Source organism: Canis lupus, chromosome 15 (genome assembly GCF_003254725.2).
Source record: "Canis lupus dingo isolate Sandy chromosome 15, ASM325472v2, whole genome shotgun sequence".
Taxonomy (NCBI): Eukaryota; Metazoa; Chordata; class Mammalia; order Carnivora; family Canidae; genus Canis; species Canis lupus.
The window spans coordinates 9882581-9907871 of NC_064257.1; the positions used below are offsets into that span (position 1 = coordinate 9882581).

The window sequence follows — 25291 nt, forward strand, 5'->3', positions numbered from 1 at the left end:
TGTACTGCAAGTCCTGGTTAGCAATACTTTTCCCTTTTCAAATACATTTGTTTTATTTGGAAATGTATCATTTGAGCTCTGCGATATCCTTTGACAGTCAATTGTAATAACCAGTTTCTTAATGATTAGAAATAGAGCCTGTAATACAGATGACATTGATAGCTATGAGTCAGCGGAAATAAATGTTCCTAAACCCTTCTAATGTCCCTTTCACCTGTCTGCTAAGGCTTTCATTGGCCTCTTAACAGGGCCTTAATGCCAGAAAGAGAAGGTTCACTTTTCTTCCTAAATATGTCATTTGTTTGACTATGATTAAAAACCAAAATAAGTTAGGAAAGCAGTTCTAAAGCAGGAATCCCTGACTTATGGTAAAGTCCTCACTCTGTAGCCACTCACCCTTGCGACCTGGTCCAGATTCTTACATGGCTAGTTATTCAAAGTAGCAAGATCTTTCTAGCAGAGCTCCCTCTCTCTGGTCTCCCTCCTTTACCCCCTCCCTTCATTCCTTCCTCTCCCTGCCCTACCTTGGGAGCACATGTATGTATTCCTCTGCTGGGCAGAATGCTAGAATTATTTTTAGATAACAATTACAAAATAAATCTAGCATTTTCTGATATTAAGTACTAGAATATTTAAGAGTTAGAATAGTATACATCGTAAATGCAACATGTCATCCTGGAATAGGAGAAGGACCTTAATGGAAAAGCTGGTGAAATCCAAATAAAGTCTATAGTTTATAGTTTTGTACCAGTGTTAAATCCTTAGTTTTAATAGATGTACCATGATTATATGAAGTACTAACATCAGAGGAATCTGGGTGAAAGACATATGGGAACTCTCTGTATTTTCTTTACAACTGTTTTAGACATCTAAAATGACTTCAGTATAAAAAGTTAAAATAGTGTATATTTGTACTATTAGCAACATAATGAAGAAAAGAGATGAATGCCACCAAAGTCAGGGTAATAATTATCTCTACAGAGGAGGGATAAGATTGTGCTTGGGAGAGGGACACATGAAGACTTCTCAGGTGTTTGCAGTTTTTACATAGGTGTTCATTTGATAGTTACTTGTTAAACCGCACGTTTCATATACCATTTTGAATGGATATTATATTATTCAATAAAAGCTTAGAAAATTTTGCGTCATTTCAGTTTAAGAAATTGTAAATCAGTAAGGGGAAACATTCCTAATACTTTGTATTTCTTTCTTTCTTTCTTTCTTTCTTTCTTTCTTTCTATCTATCTATCTATCTATTTATTTTTAATGGCTTCTTGTTCTGGCTTCGACAACATATACTAATATTTTTAGTGGCGTGTATTTCTTAATTAAGAGCTTGTAAAGAATTTTTTTTTTTTTTTTTTTTTTTTTGGTGTGACCATGAGGTTTCAGCTAGGAAACATTGCCTCTCTTAGTCATGATTTTGTGTTATTTGTTTAGGTAGAAACATTGAAGCACAATGATCCTTTTGCTCCTGGTGGAACAGTTGTTGTTGCAGCAAGTGATTCAGGTAAGGAAATAATTGATCAATTTCTTTGAACAGTAAATAGTACCATTTTCTTTAGGCTTTTTTTTTGGGGGGGGGGGGGGTCTCCAAATATATCTGTCCTACTTACTTATGTAAGGCTTTAAAACTATTGCATGGTTATAGCCGGTCGTAATCTACCAGTAGTAATGATGACAAGTGTGAGCATATCACTTTCTACTCTTCTTATTCATTTATCTCATTTATTATTTATTTATGTTATTACTAGAGGGAAGTGGGAGACAAGCTTCCAGTTATGGAATAAATAAATCATGGGAATAAAATGTACAGCATAGAAAATATAGCCAGCGGTATTATAAAATAGTGTTATACAGTAACAGAAGGTAGCTATGCTCACAGTGAGCATAGCATAACGTGTAAACTTGCCAAACATTATGTTGTACACCTGAAACTAATATATAACATTGTATGTCAGCTATACTTAATTAAAAAAAAATCTTACTAAAATATGTACTCTAGCCAGTAAAACCAATAAAAGACAGTGTTTGGCAATTTCAAAGTCAGCAATGACTCATTTGGATCTTGGCCTAAACTTAAAAATTAATTGCTTCCAGTATGTAATGATCATAGCTTTACAAATAGTGGGTAAAATCTTTTAATAATACAGAGAAAAGGGAAATGTTACTATCCAATCTTCATGCTGTATTTATGGCATCTAATTTTCCATTTATCCTTTTAAGTGATATTTCCATTTTAAAGATCAGGAAAGTGAAGACCAGAACTTTAAGTAACTTGATCAAGATTATACATTTTACTAGAGTTGAACCAGGTGAAGCCAAGATTCAAACCTAAGTCTGGCAGTCTAAAAGCTTCTGTAACTTTGTCACTGTTCATTTAAAAATAAAACAGATCAACTATTGTGTAGGAGAGCAGGGAATTAAAGGAAAGTGGACTCAAACATGTAAATACCTCAAGTATCATGCTGAATAGGATTCCTTATTTTTCCAGATAAAAATAAGGTGAGTTATTCAGTACACAAATTTGCTGATGTGATAAGTTGAGGATTATGAGCATAAAGAAAGATTAGTAGAAATGCATTCACAATTTCTGGTATTGTACAAATTAAGACAAGATGAGATTTAGCAGTGTACATTATTTTCAGGTTGAAATTTAACTTTCAGTTCACCTGGGTGGCTCAGTGGTTGAGTGTCTGCCTTTGGCTCAGGGTGTGATTCCAGGGTCCTGGGACTGAGTCCCACATTGGGCTTCCCGTAGGGAGCCTGCTTCTCCCTCTGCCTATGTCTCTGCCTCTTTTTCTGTGTCTCTCATGAATAAATAAATAAAATCTTAAAAAAAAAAATTTAACTTCCAGCATGAGTAACAAAAAGGAATTGAATATAAAAAGCAGATATGTAGGGATCCCTGGGTGGCGCAGCGGTTTGGCGCCTGCCTTTGGCCCAGGGCGCGATCCTGGAGACCCGGGATCGAATCCCACGTCGGGCTCCCGGTGCATGGAGCCTGCTTCTCCCTCTGCCTGTGTCTCTGCCTCTCTCTCTCTGTGTGACTATCATGAATAAATAAATAAAATCTTTAAAAAAAAAAAAGCAGATATGTAGAAAACAAGATGTAATGTAGGTGCTGGGTATTGATATAAGCCAAAACTTAGAATAACAGCAATAAGGTTTCTAAAAGGCATATCGTAGTTAATAGTGTTAAATTAATATATTTTAAAAATACATGTGCTTTCTTTAGACTCTCATTATCAAACTGATGAATTAATATATTGCTAGGGATATTGTATGATTAGAAAGGATAACCTAGGGGATCCCTGGGTGGCTCAGCGGTTTGGCACCTGCCTTCAGCCCAGGGCATGATCCTGGAGTCCCGGGATCAGGTCCCACATCAGCTCCCTGCATGGAGCCTGCTTCTCTCTCTGCCTGTGTCTCTGCCTCTCTCTCTGTGTCTCTCTCATGAATAAATAAACAAAATCTTAAAAAAAAAAAAAAAAAAGGATAACCTAAGAAGGTAAAATGAAAAGTTAATATATTTATATAGGTGACTCTTGAACAATATGAGGGTTAGGGATGCTGATCCTCTCCTCACCTGCAGTTGTAAGTCTGCATAAACCTTTTACTCTGCAAAACCTTTACTCATAGCATTCTGTTGACTGGCAGCCTTACCAATAGCATAAACAGTCTATTAGCACATATTTTGTATATGTATTCTTACAATAAAGCTAGAGAAAAGAAAACATTATTGAGAAAATCATAAGGAAAATACATTGACAGTACTGTACTGCATTTATTGAGAAAAATCTGCATATAAGTGAATCCACATACTTCAAACCCATTGTTGTTCAAGGGTCAACTGTAATTAAGTCTTGACTGCAATAGTAAGTGCCATGGAAGTTCATTAAAGTGGCAAAAATTTAAAGGAAAAGAAAGGGAGATCATCTCCATGTAGGGTAAGTTATGAATGGCTTCAAAGCAGAAGGTAGCCTTTGTGGTGTACTTTGAAAGAGTGGGCTAGGATTTTAGTAAGTAGATAGAAAGAGTATATAAAGCGAAAAGAGCAATATGAGCAAGGAATGGAGGCAGGGCATGTTCAAGGAAAAATGGATATATACATTTTTAAATTCTGTTAGTTACATACAGTGCAGTATTAGTTTTAGAGTAGAATTCAGTGATTCATCACTTACAAACAACACCCAGTACTCATCACAAGTGCTCTCCTTAATACCCATCACTCTTCTAGCCCATCCCCCACCCCCTCCCTTCATCAACTCAGGAGTCCCTTATGGTTTGTTTCTTTCTCTCCTTTTTTTCTTTGCCTCCTTCTCATAGGTTCATCAGTTTTCTTTCTTAAGTTCCACATATCAGGGGATCCCTGAGTGGCTCAGCAGGTTTGCGCCTGCCTTCGGCCCAGGGCATGATCCTGGAGTCCCAGGATCAAGTCCCACATCGGGCTCCTTGCGTGGAGCCTGCTTCTCCTTCTACCTGTGTCTCTGCCTCTCTCTCTCTCTCTCTGTCTCTCTCTGTCTCTCATGCATAAATAAATAAAATCTTAAAAAAAAACATCCACATATGAGTGAAATTATATGGTGTTTTTCTTTCTCTGACCGATTTGTTTCACTTAGCATAATACACTCTAGCTTTGTCCATATCATTGCAAATGGCAGGATTTCATTATTTTTGATAGCTGAGTAACATTCCATTGTACATATATACCATATCTTCTTTATCCATTCATCAGCCCATGGACATTGGGCTTTCCAAGAAAAACAGATATTTTGGTGAAGCTTATTTATAGATAGAGAAATCATAAGGTTAAAGCTAATGTCATAGATTAAATATTAATTGGTCTTGGTCTTCTCTTTCAGTTCCACTTCCTTACTAATTTTCTAAAAGTGTTAGAATAAATGATTATAATAGTCTGGAAGGGAACCAACATTCATTGTTGTTAATCATCATCATAATAATAGATACCATTTATTGCACTGTTGCAGTTACAGCATTACATGTGCTAACCATTTTCCCATGCTTGGTCTCCCTTAAATCTCACAGCAACTATATGAGGTAATTGGTATTATGTTTATTGGACAGACAAGGAAAATCAAAACATGGAGAAATGAAACCATTTCACAAGGTTAAAAAAGAGTAATAAGTGAACCCACATTCAGATGAGGTCTCTGGTTTTCCACTGACCTCTTTGGTCGTTCCTTCTGTCTCTTTTGCTTATTTTTTCTTTCTCCCCCAAATTTTTTATGTTGTACTACTCTAGGTCTTAGACTCTGGACCTCTTTTCTTATTTATTTATTTATTTATTTATTTATTTATTTATTTATTTTTATTTATTTATTTATTTATTATAGTCCCACAGAGAGAGAGAGGCAGAGACATAGGCAGAGGGAGAAGCAGGCTCCATGCACTGGGAGCCCGATGTGGGATTCGATCCCGGGTCTCCAGGATCGCGCCCTGGGCCAAAGGCAGGCGCTAAACCGCTGCGCCACCCAGGGATCCCATGGACCTCTTTTCTTATCTCTGTGTGTTCCTTTGGGGATCTTACCTGATTTCATGGCTTCACATACTGTATATTTGTTGATTTAGATCACTAGCCACATCTTTTTTTCCTGAACTCTAAACTCCTATTTCTAACTACCTACTAATATCTCTACTTGAATATCTGATAGAGCTAACAAAGAACATCTAGTCTTCCACTCCCAACCTGCTTCTCTTGTAGCTTACCCCATCTCAACTCATGGTAATTTCATCTTTAATGTTGCCAAGACCTAAAACCTTAAGAGTTATCCTTGGTTCTTCATCTCTTTATCCCTAATCTGCCAAGGAATCCTACTGGCTCTTCCTTCAGATTATATCCAGCAAAAGATTTACAATGGCCTATACTTTCCTAACAATATTCTTTATCATTATTCCCTTTACTCACTCTGCTCCAGCAATGCTGGCATTCTTGGTGTTGCTCAAACAACAGGCCAATTTCTTAGGCCCTTTGCCTTTAGCTGTTCCTTATTCCTGGGATGATTTTTGCCTATATATCCACATGATGATCTACATTACCTTTAATAAATTTTTGCCATATGTCACCTTGTCAGTGGGCACATTGTGGCCATCCTGTTTAACATTTATAAGTACCACCGCCTAGCCCAGCACTCCTCCCTTACTATTCTCTAATCTTTCATTATGGCTTACTACTTTTCCACAAGCTATATAAATTACCTTTTTTTTTTCTTTCTCATCTTTCTCCTCCTCCTGCCACTAGATTTTAAGCTCCAAGGAATTTGGATCTTTGTATTCACTGGTGTATCCGGAGAACCTTAAACTGTGCCTAGGCCATAATGTTACTGAATGGATAAATCAGTTACTCTTCTCACAGATCATATAGGATGGGAATGGGGGGCAAGGGATTGTTTAACAACGTTTTCCTGATAATGGGTTCTTTTTGTGCTGAGGTGTACATAACATTTACCATTTTAATCATTTTTAAGTATATAATTCATTGGTATTAAGTACCATCACACTGTTGTGCAACCATCACAACCTTCATCTTCAGAACTTTTTCTTTTGAAATGGAAACTCTGTATCTATTAAATAAGAACTCTTCATTACCACCTCCCACTAGTGCCTGGCAACCACCATTTACTTTTTGTGTTTATGAATCTGAATTCTCTGCATGCCTCATAAGTGGAATCGTATAGTATTTTTGATTTTGTGACTGGCTTATTTTACATGGAATTATGTCCTCAAGATTCATCCATATTGTAGCATGTATCAGAATATCCTTCCTTTTTAAGACTGAATATTACTCTATTGTTGTATGTATATACCACATTTTGTTTATTTCTCCATCAGTAAATGTTCAGGTTGTTTCCACATTTTTGGCTTTTGTGAATAATGTATATTAGTGTACAGATACCTGTTCACGTCCCTGGTTTCAGTTCTTTTGGGATCTATACCCAGAAGTGGAATTGTTGAATCATATGACAATTCTATTTTTAATTTTTTGAGAAACCACCATACTGTTTTCCAGAGCAGCCATCCCATTTTACATTCCCACCAGTAGTGGACAAGGGTTCTTTTTTTTTTTTTTAAGATTGTATTTATTTATTCATGAGAGACACACAGAGAGAGGCAAAGACACAGGCAGAGGGAGAAGCAGGCTCCATGCAGGGAGCCCAACGCGGGACTCGATCCTGGGACTCCAGAATCATGCCCTGGGCTGAAGGCAGGCTCCAAACCGCTGAGCCACCCAGGGATCCCCTGGACAAGGGTTCTAATTTCTCTATATCATCGCCAGCACTTACTACTTTCTGGTTTTTTGATAATAGTCACTTTAACAGGTGTGAAGTGGCATCTTACTGATTTGATTTGCATTTCCCTAATGACTAAGTGATGTTTCATATGAGCATCTTTTCATATGCTTACTGGCCATGTATCTTCTTTGGAGAAATATTTAATACTTTGCCCATTTTTCAATCAGTTGTTTACTTTTTTGTTGTTGAGTTGTAGGGTTTCTTTATTTGCTCTGAATATTAACCCCTTATGAAATGTATGATTTGCAAATATTTTCTTCCATTGTTGCCTTTTCATTCTGTTGATACTGTTCATTGATACACAAAACTTTAATTTCAGTGAGTCCATCTTATCTACTTTTTCTTTTTTTTGCCTGTGCTTTTTAGAGTCATTCCAAAAAAATATAAGTAAATCCAATGTCATAAAAGTTCCCTGTTTCCTTCTTCTAAGAATTTTATAGCTTTAGGTCTTACATTTAGGTCTGTGATGCATTTTGAGTTAATATTTGTATTTGTTGTAAAGTAAGAATCCAACTTCATCTTTTAGAGTGGATTTTCAGTTTTCCCAGCACCATTTATTGAAAGGACTTGACTTTTCCCCACTGAGTGATCTTGGCATCCTTGTAGAAAATCATTTGACTATATACGCAAGGGTTTATTTCTGGACTCTCTCTTCTATTCCACTGGTGTAAATATCTGTCTTAATGCCAGTACCACACTGTTTGGTTACTGTAACTTTACAATAGATTTTGAAATCAGTAACTTTGATACCTATAACCTTGTTACTCTTTTTCAAGATTGTTTTGGCTGTTGGGGTTCCCTTGAGATTACATATGAATTTTAGGATGAATTTTCTATTTCTGCAAAAAAAAAAAAAAAATAAGCCATTGGGATTTTGATAGGGATTGCTTTGAATCTGTAGATTGCTTTGGTTAGTATTAACATCTTAACATTTTCCAATCCATAAGTGGGGTATCTTCCCATTTAATTGTATCTTTTTAATTTCTTTCAGAATGTTTTGTAGTTGTCAGCATACATGCCTTCCTTGGTTAATTCCTGAGTATTTTATTCTTTTTTCATGGTATTGTAAGTGAATTTGTTTTCTTAATTTCCTTTTCAGATTGTTCATTATTAGTATATAGAAATACTATGGATTTTTGTGCATTGATTTTTTGTATCCTGTTACTTTACTGAATTCATTTTATTCTAAACAGGCTTTTTTGTGGAATTTTATAGTTTTCTACAATGAGATCATGTTGTATGCAACAGAGATAATTTTACTTCTTTCTTTCCAATTTAGATGCCTTTTTTTTTTCCTTGCCTAGTTGCTCTGGCTAGGACTTCTCTGATGAATTGAAGTGGTAAAAGTGGGCGTCCTTGTCTTGTTACTGATAGAAAAAAAATTTCAATCTCTCACCATTAAATATGATGTTCACTGTTGGCTTTTCATATATGGCCTTTACTATGTTGAAGTAGTTTTCTTCTTTTTTCTAGTTTGCCAAGTGTTTTTTATCATGAAAGGATGTTGAGTTTTGTCCCATGTTTTTTCTGCATCAATTAAGAGGATCATATGGGGTTTTTTCTTTATTCTTTTTTTTTTTTTTTAAGATTTTATTTATTTATTCATGAGAGACAGACAGAGAGAGAGAGAGAGAGAGAGAGAAGCAGAGACACAGGCAGAGGGAGAAGCAGGCTCCATGCACCGGGAGCCCGACGTGGGATTCGATCCCGGGTCTCCAGGATCGCGCCCTGGGCCAAAGGCAGGCGCCAAACCACTGCGCCACCCAGGGATCCCTTTTTTCTTTATTCTTAATGGGATGTATTATATTGATGATTTTTGTAGTTAAACCATCCTTACAGGGGATCCCTGGGTGGCGCAGCGGTTTGGCGCCTGCCTTTGGCCCAGGGCGCGATCCTGGAGACCCGGGATCGAGTCCCACGTCGGGCTCCCGGTGCATGGATCCTGCTTCTCCCGCTGCCTATGTCTCTGCCTCTCTCTCTCTCTCTGTGACTATCATGAATAAATAAATAAAAATTAAAAAAAAAAAAAGTTTAAAAAAAAAATTTAAAAAATTAAAAAAAAAAAATAAACCATCCTTACATACAAATGAGAACTTATATCTTTCTGGTCTTCCATCTAGCTTATGTGTTGATTTGAATGAGAATCTTAGAACCAAAAACTTTTTTTTTTAAGATTTATTTATTTATTAGAAAGCGTGCTTGCACAAGCACAGGTTGGGGGGAGGAGCAGAGGAAGAGACTCTTCAAATGGACTCCCTGCTGAGTGCAGAGCCCCATATAGGGCTGGATCTCATGACCTTGAGATCATGACCTGAGCTGAAACCAAGAGTCAGTCACTCAACCAACTGAGCCACCCAGGCACCCCTCCCCCGCCAAAATTCTTTTGAGTTGAGTGGGCTACATATTAGTTGTGTTGGACTCAGTTGCATAGACCTTCCACAGACTCCAAAATACCAGAGATCTGAACTTAACTTTTCTTTTCTTTTCTTTTCTTTTCTTTTCTTCTTTTTTCCATACACATAAGGTCATCTAAACTTTGTTTTTTGCATTTTCCTCATTTAATCTTTGCAGTGGTTATAGGGACAGGTACTATTCTCATTTTAAGGATGAGGAAAATGAGGCTTAGATCAAGCAATTTGCCCAAGGCTGCAGTAGTTGTTGCCATGCTCAGTGTTCAGTCCATGTCTTACTTCAGAGCTCATTTTATTAGCCACTTTATTATGGTGCCTCTGCCTTATCTTCATATCCAATCCTGACAATATTAAAATGGTAGTGAGGTAATGCCACAGATTTTTTTCCTGTCAAACTTAACATTGCTGCCTTTGTTACAGCTGGTAGGAATCTTAGACATGCTATGGGCCAGAGTTTTCATAGAATTTTTCACAAAACTAGCCTCCAAAGAGGTCATCAGAGATTTGGCAAATTATTGTTTCATATTTTTAAGTGCTTTAATTTTTAAGAACTGCAAGTTAATTAAATATATGCATTCATAAATGTTACAAACCATATTAACATAGTGCATTTGTGCTTTAAAGTACTATCAGGTTAAGTGGTTTTTGTGCAAACCTCTGGATAAAAATTATTTTAAATTACTTTGAGATTGCAAGACTCTTATTTAAAAATTTATATAACTACTTCTTGGGTGAATTGTTTGTTTTTCTTTCTTTCTTTCTTTCTTTCTTTCTTTCTATTTTTTTTGGGGGGGTGAATTGTTTTTCAAATAGAGCAACTAAAACCAACTATAGAAATAAGTTCAACTCCTGACTTTAAACATTTGTGTTAATCAAAATTGTTTCTTGGTTTTCACTGTCATTGTGATAAGTAAAATTATAGATTTGAACTTAAAATGATTTTAGAGTTGAGCTTAGGTGGCTCAGTCATTTGGGCAGCTAGCTCTTGGTTTCAATTCAGGTCATGATATCAGGGTCCAGGAATTGAGCTCTGTGTGTTGGGCTCCCGAGTTCAGCAGAAGGAATCTGCTTGAGGATTCTCTCTCTCTCTCCTTTCCCTCTGCCCCTTCCCCCCTAGTCTCTCTAATAAATAAATCTTAAAATTATTTTAGAGTTAATTTTTAAAACCCCATTTATTTGTTTCATATTTTGGAATTTCATTTAAGATTTGAAAACTATTATCAAGCCTGATTTCCTAATATATGGAAGGAAAAGCTAAGCCCCAGCCACATATCAGTTTGCTTCTCAATCCATGCCCATTGATTTTCCTCTGTGTTATCCTGCCTCTTTACTTACTTATCTACTATGTAAATGAAAAAAAAAAGAAAAGAAATCCTTGGGAACCCAAATGTTATAAAAGGGTTCTGGGAACACAGGGAATATAATCAGATGAAAAATGTTAAAAAAAATTAAAGCATTTTAGTAAGAAACTTGTAGAAAATCCATGAAAGATTCTTGGGAGTAGATGGAGATAATTCCAGACTTCAACCTTTCCATGCCCTTGTTTCAACAACAACAAAAAAAAGTATTTCAAAAATAGGTTATTTGAAATAATCATAAGCAGTAACCTTTAGAAATCATTATGTATAGCAGCTTTTTGGTCTGAGGACCCCTTTACATTTTTAAAAGTTAATGAAGACTCTCAAAGAGCTTTTGTTTATATGGGTTATATCTATCAGTATCTACTATATTAGAAATTGAAACTGAGAGATTAAAAAAATTCTAAGTCGGGATCCCTGGGTGGCGCAGCGGTTTGGCGCCTGCCTTTGGCCCAGGGCGCGATCCTGGAGACCCGGGATCGAATCCCACATCAGGCTCCCGGTGCATGGAGCCTGCTTCTCCCTCTGCCTGTGTCTCTGCCTCTCTCTCTCTCTCTGTGACTATCATAAAAAAAAAAAAAAAAAAATTCTAATTCATTTAAAAGCAATAATAATAAACCCATTACATATTAATATAAATAACATATATCTTTAAGAAAAATAACTCCAAACCAAAAGAAAATTGTGACAAAAGTATCATTGTTCATACATTTTTGCAAAGCCCTTTAAATGTCTGCCTTAACAGAAGACAGCTGGATTCTCATATCTACTTCTGCATTCTATCTGCTGCACTATATTGTTTTGCTTGAAGTATGTGAGATGAAAAAGATCTGCTTGCACGCAGATATGTAGTTGGAAAAAGGAGGGATATTTCAATAACCTTTTTAGGTAATTATGGATATTCTTCTTGGATACTATACCAGATTTCAACATATTTTAGTTTCTTTAATGTTAGTTGCAATGTGGTACATGAAACCATATCAATATCCTTTTCATGCTCTGTTACATTAAAATCCATTGGTCTTTCTTATACTTTTTTTTTGTTTTTTAAAGATTTTATTTATTCATGAACACAGAGACAGAGAGAGAGAGAGGCAGAGACACAGGCAGAGGGAGAAGCAGGCTCCATGCAGGGAGCCTGATGAGGGACTCGATTCCGGATCTCTAGGATCATGCCCTGGGCTGAAGGCGGCGCTAAACCACTGAGCCACCGGGGCTGCGCTCTTTTCTTACACTTTGAATTTTTTTACCTATATATGATTTTGTAACTTGCATTGATCACTTGGGAAATATTGGTTCACTAAGTTATACATATCTTCCAAATGCTGACACATTTCATTGTAAATATTTTTTAAATTATACTTATTAATATTACCATTCATCTTATCAGAGTCTTTAAGTATTGGTATAATGTTAAGATTATGGGGCAGATAGAGCTTTCTAAGATTCTCATTTTCACTTGAAAGCTTGAATTTTTATCATCTGCAACAAATGCTGTCAGTTGTTTTCCTTAAAGTGATATCCTCACTATTTATTTTGGAAGAAATGCCACCAAATACACAAATCTGTTTATCTGTTATTTCTTTCAAGTTTTGAAAAGGGCATTCCATGAAAAAATCAGCTAGTTCAACTTGTTTCTCACACCATCATACAAGTGCTTTTCCTCCAGATAACCATCATACTTTGTACTCAGCAGAGGTGCCTTGTGTGTATTTCTGATCTTGTTTCTCAGAATTTTATTTATTTATTATTTTTTAAGATTTTATTTATTCATGAGAGACACAGAGACAGGCAGAGGGAGAAGCAGGCTCCACAGGGAGCCTGATGTGGGACTCAATCCCGGGACTCCAGGATCACTCCAGAGCTGAAGGCAGGCACTAAACCACTGAGCCACCCTGGGACCCCCTTTACTCAGAATTTTAAAAAGCTGTATACCAAAGGGCACCTGGGTGGCTCAATTAGTAAAGCATCCAACTCTTGGTTTTGGCTCAGGTCTTCATCCTCAGAGTCGTGAGACTGAGCCCTGAGTGGGGCTCTGCACTCAGCACAGTCTGCTTGAGATTCTCATTCTCTCTCAAATAAATAAATAAATCTTAAAAAAAGAATATATGTACCTAAGGATCATGATTTATTAAAACTTAATAATTTTTATTATTCATCAAGGACAGATATTTTTAAGCACAACTGCCCTTCCCCCCCCCCCCAAGTTTGTGATGGTGAGAGATTTAATGGTTACCAACCAGTTTGATGCTACTGCCTTGATACCCATTAAGACACCAGCAGATTTATCTACGTTGTTGCAAATATCAACACAAATATAAATAACATCTTCATATTCTGAAAATAGTTTTAACCGTACAGATCTCCCTAAAGAGGTCTTGGGGACCTCTGGGCTCCATGGGCCACACCTTAAGAACTTCTGATCTAATACAACTAAAAGATTTTCCTGTTGCCCTGATCTCTGTTCCCTCGGGACAGCTTGCTCTCAGAAGGTATCTGGGACAGATGACTCCTTTATTCAAAATGAGAGCAAGAGAATAATCTCAGTGTCCTGGAGAAAAAACTGAAGAGTAGAGGTTATCTTTTTAGTTATGTTTGAGCCTGGTGCTTCTGCTGTTCTCACAGTACACACTTCTTACGGTGGTCATGTCCAGTTCTGTCCTGTTTCCTAATGGCTCCTAGATTTAGTCTTCCAGTGTGGAACTCTCTCCTGAGCCTCCATTACCTTCAAGTTACCTGCTGGATATTTCCCCTTAGGTGCCAAGTGCAACAATACTTAAAATTGAAATAATCATCTTTTCCGATTAGTATTAGTATACAATTAGTAATGTAATAGTATTTCTACTTTCTATAGTAATGATACTCTTAGTTATCTTAGACTTCTCATTCCTCATCTCCAATACATTGCCAAGTCCTGTTGTTTTACCCCCAAGCAGACCCTGATTGTTTCTCCTTTTGCTCAGCCTCGTTTGGACCCTCATTTTGTTTTACCTGAACTGTGATGTTAAATTGCCTTCATTTCTTTACCTGCCAATCCATCATCTACATGACTGTCAGAATTGTCTTTCTTAACATCTGATCATGTTACTAACCACAAATCAAAGTCGCGAGCCCTGTGTTCCACACATATGTGTGGGTATACTTTTGTTATGTATATATTATTTATATTAGTTAATATAATGTTTAATATAGTATCTATATTATATTTATATATATTTAATGGTCTTTTACTTCATGTGTCACAGGTGTATATCTGAAAGTAAAGTTGCCACCTTAGGAAGTTTAAACAATACTAAACATCTTCTGGATATCCCATCTCTGTTAATGATATTACCATCTACGCAGTTGCCCAAGCATAGATTTGGGAGTCATCCTAAGTTGTAGCCCTACTTTCCCACCACAAAGCTTCTGGGACATAGCAGAGTCTCATTAGTTGAATGCTGAAGAAATGAATAAATGATTTGTTTCCAACTACTACATTATCATAAGATTTTGAATTGGTTGGAACATAAACAGCCTAGAGGAGGTTGTCATTATTAGGACATCGGTGCTTGAGGCCAACTGCCTGAATTTACTCAGGTAAAATTGCTAATTCCTTAGGTTTTCTTAGGCTCCATTTCCTAAACAATAAAATGAGGTTAATAATTATACTTCATGGGTTTGTTGGGTAGATGAAATGACATAATCTATGTTAAAGTATTTATTGTGTTACCTATTGCAGTAAATGGTAGCTGCTATTACTATTACCACTACTACTTTTTAGTTTAATGGTTTTAAATCCTGGTTAATGTCACTTATAATATACTCTTTGATAGTTCCAAGTCAAATAGGGATGGGAGAGAGAGAATGAGAATGAGAATTGTTGCCAGCTCTCTTTTCCTGGAAAGGATTCTTTCAGTCTAAGATTATTTTCTCTTATTTTTAGTTTTTAAATCCTTTTGTTTGTGAAATGAACAATGTACTCTTTTTTTTTTTTTTTTTTTTAAATTTTTATTTATTTATGATAGTCACACACAGAGAGAGAGAGAGAGAGAGAGGCAGAGACACAGGCAGAGGGAGAAGCAGGCTCCATGCACCGGGAGCCTGACGTGGGATTCGATCCCGGGTCTCCAGGATCACGCCCTGAGCCAAAGGCAGGCGCCAAACCGCTGCGCCACCCAGGGATCCCCTGTACTCTTTTTTTTTAAGTTTTTTTTTAACCTAAGTAAATCTGTCTCCTTCCCCTCCTCCCACTGATTTATGTACATATGTTGTTTTTTTAATGTATTTATTTAGTTTAATAAAAATAAAATCCCAACCTCTGGAAATCACTGAGATTTAGAGAGATGGTATTATATTCCTAAGGTCACAAACAGGACTTCTGCCCTCTTTACTCATACCCCTATATTCCTGTTCTTTTTCATCAAGAAATACAGTGGTTAGCCAGGAAAAAAAAAAAAAAAAAAAAAAAAAGATTAATCTCACAGAACAGAAAAAAGATAACCTTTCAAAAATAAACTAAAAACCTAAGGTTAAGTTTTTGTTCTTAAAAATTAAATGATAAATCACTTCTATTACTAAAATTTAGTGATTATGATAGAGATGGACTTCAGCTATTTCTAATATTTTGACTCATAGTAGGGTCTTTCTAGCATTTACTCCTTGTGCGTAGACACATCGTAGACTAAAAGAATACTAAAGAAAGCAAATGCAGGTTACTCAGTTTCTACATATATTTTATTTTGTCTTTTAAAAGTTTTTTCCACTTCATTATAGATGAGATTAGTTCTTGTGCCAGAAGATTTTTTGCGTGGATTATTTTACCACTAACTGAGGAAGTGCAGAATCTTTCCAACTCTTAATTAAAACCTTATAGCATCCTGAGGATATAGAATGGAATTTGTGGTCTCCCCAGAGCATCTTTGACTCTAAAGGTAGTAAAATGCCAAGTAGGTCTTCATTTTTTACAGGCAATGACTCAGGCTAAGCACATGGATGTTCAAATGTTTTATTATTCTTAGCGTCTGCTTTCTTTCATGTTTCGTCTCTAATTTTCTCTGTTTCCACAAACCACAGACAATGACTGTCTCTTCAAGGCCACTTATTTTTTGCACGGAAAAATGTGTGTGCATGAGCGGGTGTGTATTTGTATATTTGGTGTAGTGTGTATATGTCTCTTTTTTCTCCACCTCCTTTCTGTCCATAAGTAAAAGAAAGTAAAACCTTTTTTGGAAAGTCTTCTTGGCCTCTTTCTCATAAACTAGCTGTTGCTTCTCCTTTACTGTCTTTGAACTTTAACATTTATTGCTGTGTAGCAGTTGTATACATATATATATATGTATATGTTATATATAAGTATATATTATATATATGTATATATGTATATATTATATATATGTATATATGTATATATATTTTATAAATATACATACATATATATATTACTCAGTTGAATCATGAGTTCCTTGAAGGTAAGTGTTGTGTCTTATTCTCCTTTAAATCTCTAGTACCTAGCCTTGATAATTAGTAAATTTGATGGATGAGTGGGTGAGTGAGTGAGTGAGTGAGTGAATGATTTGGAGACTAGCTTGAGAAAATGGATTCTTTATTAATGACCAATACCTCAGATTATTCATGAGTATCTCTTAAAGGTTTTCTGTGAGTTTGAACTTTATCTGATGGCTTGTGAGTGGGTCATGGAGAAAAACATTTTCTTCTTTTTCCCAGGATTCTCTGGTAGATACCTGTTGTTGGTTATTATTTGTGAGCCTTAAAACTGGCTTCCTTTAATCCTTGTTGGTCAGCTGGTTATGCTAAGAAATATTATGATACCTGTTTGGAAGATCCTTAATAAGTAGACAATTTCTTTCCCCCTTTTCTCGCACCATTTTCAATGAATATGAGCATCTTCTATTACCAGACCTTTTTCTAGGCCTTTAAGATACAGTATAGCACAAAGCAAAGTTCTTGTCTTTATAGGGCTTAAATGGGAAAGATAGGCAAGAAACAAATATATAAAGTACTCATGAATGCAATGAATTAAATCAAGGTAGGAATAAAAAGTGATATGTGTAAAATGTAGCTTTAAAGGGAAAAAAAATACCAGGAAAAAAGCTGTTAAAAGAAGCATGCTAAAATAATTGATAAGGGTTATTTCTGATAATGAAATTATAGGTGATTTTAAAAATTACACTTTTATGTAATTTTCCAAAGTGTTAATTACCTTTATTCTTGGGAAGAAGAAGGTGTCCGTGACATCACATTTGTATTTAAAGCCTCATTCTGATGGTCTATAGCTCCCATGTGATCAAGAGGAAGAAAGCCACCTGCTTATTCCTCTCTAGATATTTCTGGGACTCCTCAGCACATGGTCTGGATAAGTTCATACTCAGTGAGTCTTTCCAGTTTCTGGACAGAACTCTACTTCATATCAGTCATGATCAATATCTGAGGAAATTGTTGCCAAAGTCTTAATTCTCCAATTTGGACAAAAGTGCTTTGTCATTCATCCAGGACACATTCACCAGTGTTTGGACCAATGCCGAATAGGTTGTTTATTCTAATGAATAAAGTATAGAAAAACTCTAGTAAAACCACAAGCAGCATATTTTTTATATACAAATGTGTATTTTATTAATGTCTTTCACAGTGTACACTTCATAATATTTTAGTGAAACTTGACCTAACTCCACACTGTTGACATATGTGTTATGACTTCTTATAAAAGCTGTGGCAGAGAAACACCATGAAGCAGATTTTTTAGTTCCCTCTAGTGAAAAGAGCCAACTCCTTTTCCCTCATCACCTTTCTACTAATCAGGAGAGCATCTGCACCCTGGTTGTGCCTCAACTGCTGTGGCATCAAGAATAACAGAGAAGGAGAAAGAAAAGAAAGCCTGAAAAACAACACTCATGACTAGACTGGGCCCCAGGCTGTGGGACTTAGATATATAGTTATATAAAAGCATCTTTTATGGCTAAAGCTATAGAATTTCCTGTAACTCTGTACTTTCAGCATCCTCTTCAGGCTCAGAGTTGTTCTCTTCAGGTGTATCTCTAAAGGACTAATTTTCTTTATCCTTCTTCCCACCCTCTTTACTTCCTCCAACTCATGACTGTCTTGGTAACAAAGCAAGCAAAAGTAATATATACCTTCTTGCCTCTCTTCAGCTTATGCCCGTGGTATACTGATTTTTAGAAGTAAAGACCTACTTTACACATTTAAATGGCTATATGGGCACACTTGTTTTAAAACCGATTTGAGGGGATCCCTGGGTGGCTCAGCAGTTTAGCCTGCCTTTGGCCCAGGGCCTGATCCTGGAGTCCGGGGATTGAGTCCCACATTGGGCTCCCTGCGTGGAGCCTCCTTCTTCCTCTGCCTGTGTCTCTGCTTCCTTTCTGTGTGTCTCTCGTGAATAAATAAATAAAATATTTTTAAAAATAAAAATAAAAAGATAAAACCGATTTAATGTAAAGATGAAGATTTGAGGGAGAATGAGGAAAATTTTTCAGTGTGTCTGCCCTGTCTTACCCTGTCTCTTGCAGTTCTCTTTCTCTTTCTTCCTTTGTTTCTGTTTTCCTAAATCAAGTAACAATTCCTATAAATATTCTTTGGCTTTATTGGTAGCCTTTATGTCTGAATAGGTGAAACCTATCTCAAAGTAGATCCGTTCGTTCCAGCCAAAAATGTTAATCCATTTGTTCTGTGATGGATCAGATAACTTCTCATGTCTGGGAGTAGGTTAAATAAATAATTGCTTTTGCAATTACTCTTCCCTCTGCCTGGAATGTCTTTATCTTTCTCACCTTGATCTATTCCTTATTTCAAAGGCCAAATGTAATAGCTTCTTTGATACTTTTCCTGATTCTCCCAGTTAATGACTCCTACTACAGGGTTTTCATACCTCTCTAATAGCTCATTTAAGATTGTTTTGTTGTTTTTTACATGTCTCTCATTAGACTGTGAGGTTTTGGGGGTAGGAACTGTATTTTCTTAGATCTGATATTCAAGAAATGTTTTTGACCATTTATTCTTCATCAGATAAGCCTTCTTCACTGTTTTAAGGACTTTACAATTTCATAATGGTGATCTATCATAATGGTGATATATCAATCACAGATAACCATAGTACAAACTAGAATGCAGTCACTGCCTCACAGAAGAAATCACTTCTTGCTGTGGCAATTAGAGATTATCCCAGGCTCATGGATGAATTCACATTTAAAATGCACCCTGAAAAAATAATAATAATAAAAAAATAATAAAATGCACCCTGGAGGATAAGTATGTTAATGTGGAATTAATGGAATCTAGCTTTTCTGACTTTTTGATGGCTTTATTAGATATACTTTAAGTGCATGGTAACTATATTATTTGACATTTATTCCAAAGCCTTAAATCTAGAGTTAATTTTCTTGTTTTTGATGTGAAATAATTCATCAGTTGATATATACAAAAGAATGTATTATGTGTGTTGCAGGAGAGGTATCAATTTGTTCACTGTCTTCGTGGATTAACTCATAAATTCAGGAACTGATATTTAGGGTTTGATACTTTTCATCGGTCTGAATGTTAATAACCAAAAAAGGACATGAAATTTTGATATATTTCTGTCCTGTTGCATTGATTTTCTTTATTCATTTTAGCCACAGATCCCTTTGCTTCTGTTTTTGGAAGTGAATCATTTGAGGATGGATTTGCTGATTTCAGCACATTGTCAAAGGTAATCTGCAATGATTAGTGGGAAAGTAAAAAATGTATTTCCACCACTGGAGCAATCCTTTCTTCCAATTATGTGACCTCCTCACAGACATTGCAACTTGATTTCAATAAATTAACGTAAATGTTGATTTCAGATAGAAATGATAGTTAAGTTGTAATTAAAGTAGACATATTTCTATACATAAAGACTTATGTCTATGGTACAGGTAATTACAATTTTCTGCTGACAGGTTAGCTCAACAACTTCATTTTTAGAGTCTTCTGCCTTTGTATTTCTTCCAGTTGAACTAATTTTTCCCCTATTGACTGTCTGGGTCAATAGTTGTAAAATTTGGGCACTCATGCCACCTTCTCTGCATTGGTTACTTCATTTTATGTTTTGAAGCTGTTAGGGTTAGTATTAGGATAATTAATACACATAGTCCAGCTCTGTATGTCCACTGTCTATTTTCCAGTATCGCTCTAGAATTGATTCAGGCCAAAATAGTAAAATTTTAGTATATGTGAAATTGTCTACATCATCAGTTCTCAGCTGTATGTTATTCCCCTCGCTCCCCCTCATCCTCAATTATTTGGCATTGTCTAGAGACATTTTTGGTTGTCACAACTGGGAAGGGGTCTATTCTTATCTAGTAGATAGAGACCAGGGGTGCTATTAAACATCCTACAACACAGTGTCTAGCTCCCCACAATACAGAATTACGTCCAGTCCACAATATAAGTAGTACTGTAGAAATTGTTGGCCTAAAGAGATCTAAAATCATTAATGTCTGATTCATTATACAAAAGTGAATCTTTCATTATTAGAAAGGCAGGGCCTTCAGATCCACATTAAGACTTGATGTTCCATGGGATCAATTTGCTTTTAAAAATTGACTTTCACGTTGTCTTTAATGTTTTTCAAGATGCCACTTTCTTTGCCATTATTAGGTCTTTCCTCTATTTAAGTGCATTGGGAAGTGTGGAATCAGTATTTTTTCCTTTATCATTTGGATCAGATACTCGTCTGAGGAAAAATATATCATCCCTTTAAAATAGGCCTCAGGTGGTTTTGTATTGCCTGAGGTTTGAAAAACTTTTAATCCAGAGTTGGCTTGTTTTGGTATGTTTTAGCTTTGTTTGGTATGATCATATCAAACATCAATAGTGATGTTATAATCACTATTCATGTAGAACAGTTTTTTAAAAAATTTCTCCCTTTTGGCCCTGAATGCAGAGGTTAACATGTCATTGTTGTCAGAATTGAAATAAAGCTGCATAATACTGAAGATCATTCTTCTAAATGTTACATGACCATATATATTTTGGTTGGTATAATTTATATAACCATGTATAAACATTTCTTTTCAAACAAAGGTCAATAACGAAGATCCCTTTAATTCAGCCACATTGAGCTCTGTCAACAATGTGGCCATTAAAAAAAATGTGCTTGAGGAAGTATCGGTCAAAGGTGAAGATGTACCCCCAGCACTGCCACCAAAGATTGGAACTCCAACAAGACCCTGTCCACCACCACCTGGTATGAGAGTTGGTATATTTCCTAATGTATCAACTTTTTGGTGTATTAGGAGATGCTTTTTTCTTCCTGAAAAATACTGGTGTGGGCCTTATTGACGTAGATGATGGGCTTTAAACAAAACAAGTCAGAAAACATGGCAGAAGCCTGCTATTGTCATCTATTCTGACCTCAGTACAGAATTACAGACATGTACCTAGAAAGCCAGCATCTGTAATGTGAACTACTTTTCTGGCAAGAGCTCATTTCTTTTTAAATCATTTTAGAGAGGCAGTAAATGGAAAGAGGACAGTATCAGTGAAATGGCTTGCTTTTTGGAAACTCACTGATTACCATTTGCACCAGTTTCCTTCACTTTGGTGCTTTAATTAAATTAATTTCTGTAAGAAGAGATTAATTTGAAGTCTCCTTCTTTTACTGCTCAATGTGAAGTCTTCCTTAAATCCTTTTATGTGAAAATGTATGGCCTTTTTGATATCCAGAATTCAGCAACATAGTGGTTTAAAGGAATGTATTGTTTTTCTTTAAGGAAAATAATATTTTACTTCACTCAATAAGAGACTCCTTTATTTTATAAAAGTAATTTTTTTTTTGGTCCAGGAACAAATCTTAATGTTTTTACTGTTTTGTTTTTAACAAAGATAATAAAGTTGATGAGAAATGGCTAACAAGGCAATCCCCTAAGTAGGTGTAGTGCTTCTTAGGCTGTTATATGAGAAGACGCATCTGGTACATGCTTATTTTAATAATCATGTATCATTCCTTGGTAACGATTCCTTGGTAATTCCTTTTAAGCCACAGTAGTTACAGATTTTTATGCTTGCCTTTCACAATAACCTGCATATGGTATTTCTTGGGCTGATTATTTTTGTCTTTTTTGACTTAAAGTGTACAGTTTTTAATATTCAATTATGTGTTGAAAAATCAGGTAAACAAATTAAGTGATTTCTATCTTTTAAGGAAAAGTAGCTTATATCTTATATTGCTAGAGGCTAAGGTTGTCAAATATATTAAAAAACAAATGAGTCAACAAGCAATCCAACTAAAATGTGGGCAGAAGACGTGAACAGACATTTTTCAGAAAAAGCATACAGATGGCCAACAGACACATGAAAAGATGGTCAACGTTACATATCAGGGAACGGCAAATCCCAAACTACAATGAGATATCACCTCACAACTCTCAGAATAGTTAAAACTAAAAACTCAAGAAATAACAAGTATTGGTGAGTTTGTGGGGAAAAAGGAACCCTCGTGCACTTGTGGGAATGCAAACTGGTGTGGCCAGTCTGGAAAACAGAATGGAGTTTCCTCAGAAAGTTAAAAATAGAACTGTTCTAGGATCCAGCAATTTCACTATTGGATATTTACCCAAAGAATACAAAAATACTAAGGGATACACACACCCAATGTTTATGGCAGCATTATTTATAATAGCCAGGGATTGGGTGGCGCAGCGGTTTGGCGCCTGCCTTTGGCCCAGGGCGCGATCCTGGAGACCCTGGATCGAATCCCACATCGGGCTCCCGGTGCATGGAGCCTGCTTCTCCCTCTGCCTGTGTCTCTGCCTCTCTCTCTCTCTCTCTCTATGTGACTATCATAAATAAATAAAATTAAAAAAAAAAAAAATCTTATAATAGCCAGGGATCCCTGGGTGGCGCAGCGGTTTAGCGCCTGCCTTTGGCCCAGGGCGCGATCCTGGAGACCCGGGATCGAATCCCACGTCGGGCTCCCAGTGCATGGAGCCTGCTTCTCCCTCTGCCTGTGTCTCTGCCTCTCTCTCTCTCTCTCTCTCTGTGTGTGTGTGTGTGTGTGTGTGTGTGAGAGAGAGACTATCATAAATAAATAAAATAAAATAAAATAAAATAAAATAAAATAAAATAAAATAAAATAAAATAAAATAAAATAAAATAAAAATTTATAATAGCCAAATTATGGAAGCAACCGTAGTAAGTGTCCATCAATAGAAGAACAAAGAAAGATAAACGATGGGTGTATATACATATATATACACACACACACAGTTGTATATATATATACATATATGTATGTATATATACACACACCGTGGAATATAAATAAAAAGAGTGAGATCTTGCCATTTACAATAACATGGATAGATCTAGAGAGTATAATGCTAAGTGAAATAAGTCAGAGAAAGGTGAATACCATATGATTTCACTCATGTGGAATTTAAGAAACAAAACAAATGGATAAAGGGGAAAAAAATAGACAAACTGACCATAGAAAACAGAATGGTGGTTACCAGAAGGGACGTGGGTGGGGAGATGGATGAAATAGGTGAAGAGTATTAAGAGTACACTTATGATAAGTAATGTACAGAATTGTTGAATCACTATATTGCACCTCAGGAACTAATATAACACTGTATGTTAACTGTACTGGAATTAATTTTTTTTTAAAAAACAAGAAAAAAGTGAGTCAATTTGCTCATTTAAGTTTTATACCTGTAGGATGGCAATAGCAAAGTTATTTTTTAAATCCTAAGTAAAATAGTATACTACTGTATTAAATAGATCTAAGGATCTTCAGCAAAGTAAGCATGTATCACTATCGAAGTATCAAGGCAAAAAGGATGGTTTGTTGGAGAGAGCAGTGGACTGGGAGCTTAAAGATCTGGGTGCTAATTCTGGATGTCCTCAGACTAGCTCTGTGATCTTCAGTGTGTAATTTCGTATGCCTGAGCCTCAGCTGTCTGAGCTGTTAGATGGTGGCAGTAACTAATTTGCCTACCTTCCCAGGAATGTTGGAAGGATCTAGTAAGATATGAGATATGAACATCTTTTGTAAGATGTTATACTCATGGAAAGACTCTGTTATGATTGCTATTACCAGTTTAACACATTTTAGGAGAAGTACATATTTGAAAATATTTTAACACCCGTAATTATAATTTTCCTTCAAGTAAGTTTAAGACTTTAAAATTGGAGAACTTGTTTCAAAATGAGTTCAGCAACAGTACTGTTGTTTGGTCAAAGATTAGTTTATCCACAACCACAAAGATTTAGGCCCCGAGCTTCAAAACATTCTCTATTCTTCAATTTGAAATATTGTAGATGGCAAAAAAGTAAGTGAGGTTTTCCAAGATAAGTTTTCATTGTGTTCCCAGGTGTCACATGTAGATCCCGTAAAAGCAGTAACCCAGAGATTTTTCTGAGAAAAATCAGAAGAATATGGTCATTTTTCAAAGGTCATTTGTTCCTATTGCCTCTAGTAGTTAGTTGTTATCAGGCTGAGATTACAACAGCAGAGGCCATTTCTGTCTTTCTGTCATCCTCATCCTGTTTCATCCTTTCCTCTCTCTCTCTCTTTGAGAACATGCTGCTTTGGGGAAGACAAGGTTTACACTCTGGGTATAAATATGATTCCTGGCCCGTTCCATTCCCTTTTGCTATTTTTTCATTTAGCTACATAGAGCTGCAATGTATTTGAGAGATTATGTGAAAAATTTGAGGACAGACCATTTGTGTAGTCATTTAAGACCATACTTTAAGAACGTACTTTTAGGCCCTTACCTCCATTCCCCCACTCCCAGTTCTTTAATTCTCTGCGTGTTCATGGTCTTGTGTGTTTGTTTGCCATATTTGCTTGTTAATTGTAATGATTTTGATCCAGGGAAAAGACCCATCAACAAATTGGATTCTTCTGATCCTTTTAAACTGAATGATCCATTTCAGCCTTTCCCAGACAATGATAGCCCCAAAGAAAAAGATCCTGATATGTTTTGCGATTCATTCACTTCTACTACTACTACTACTACCACTACCAATAAAGAGGCTGACCCAAGCAATTTTGCTAACTTCAGTGCTGTAAGTACTGTGAATGGGCTGTTTGGGGGAAAAATCTTTCCATTTACAGTTTAAAGAGTTTTCAGTGATTACTTTGGAGTCTGCCAAATTTGCATCATTTTAACTAAATTTACCAACATACTAAAAATGATCTATATTCCTCCCCCAACCAAAATTTCTGTTT

General features: G+C 36.0%; 1 protein-coding gene across 9 annotated transcripts in view; it reads left to right on the plus strand.

The window, feature by feature from the left end:
• EPS15 (epidermal growth factor receptor pathway substrate 15) overlaps positions 1–25291 on the plus strand; it is a 143434-nt gene that overhangs the window by 113896 nt on the left and 4247 nt on the right. For 7 of the 9 annotated variants that reach the window (XM_049093897.1, XM_049093895.1, XM_025420098.3 and 4 more), the window contains 4 exons: positions 1441–1510; positions 19707–19783; positions 21139–21301; positions 24935–25128. In XM_049093897.1, coding sequence (XP_048949854.1) covers positions 1441–1510; positions 19707–19783; positions 21139–21301; positions 24935–25128 — 504 coding nt within the window. The remainder of the gene's footprint in view (positions 1–1440; positions 1511–19706; positions 19784–21138; positions 21302–24934; positions 25129–25291) is intronic. The other 2 variants (XM_049093899.1, XM_049093898.1) reach the window with 2 other exon arrangements.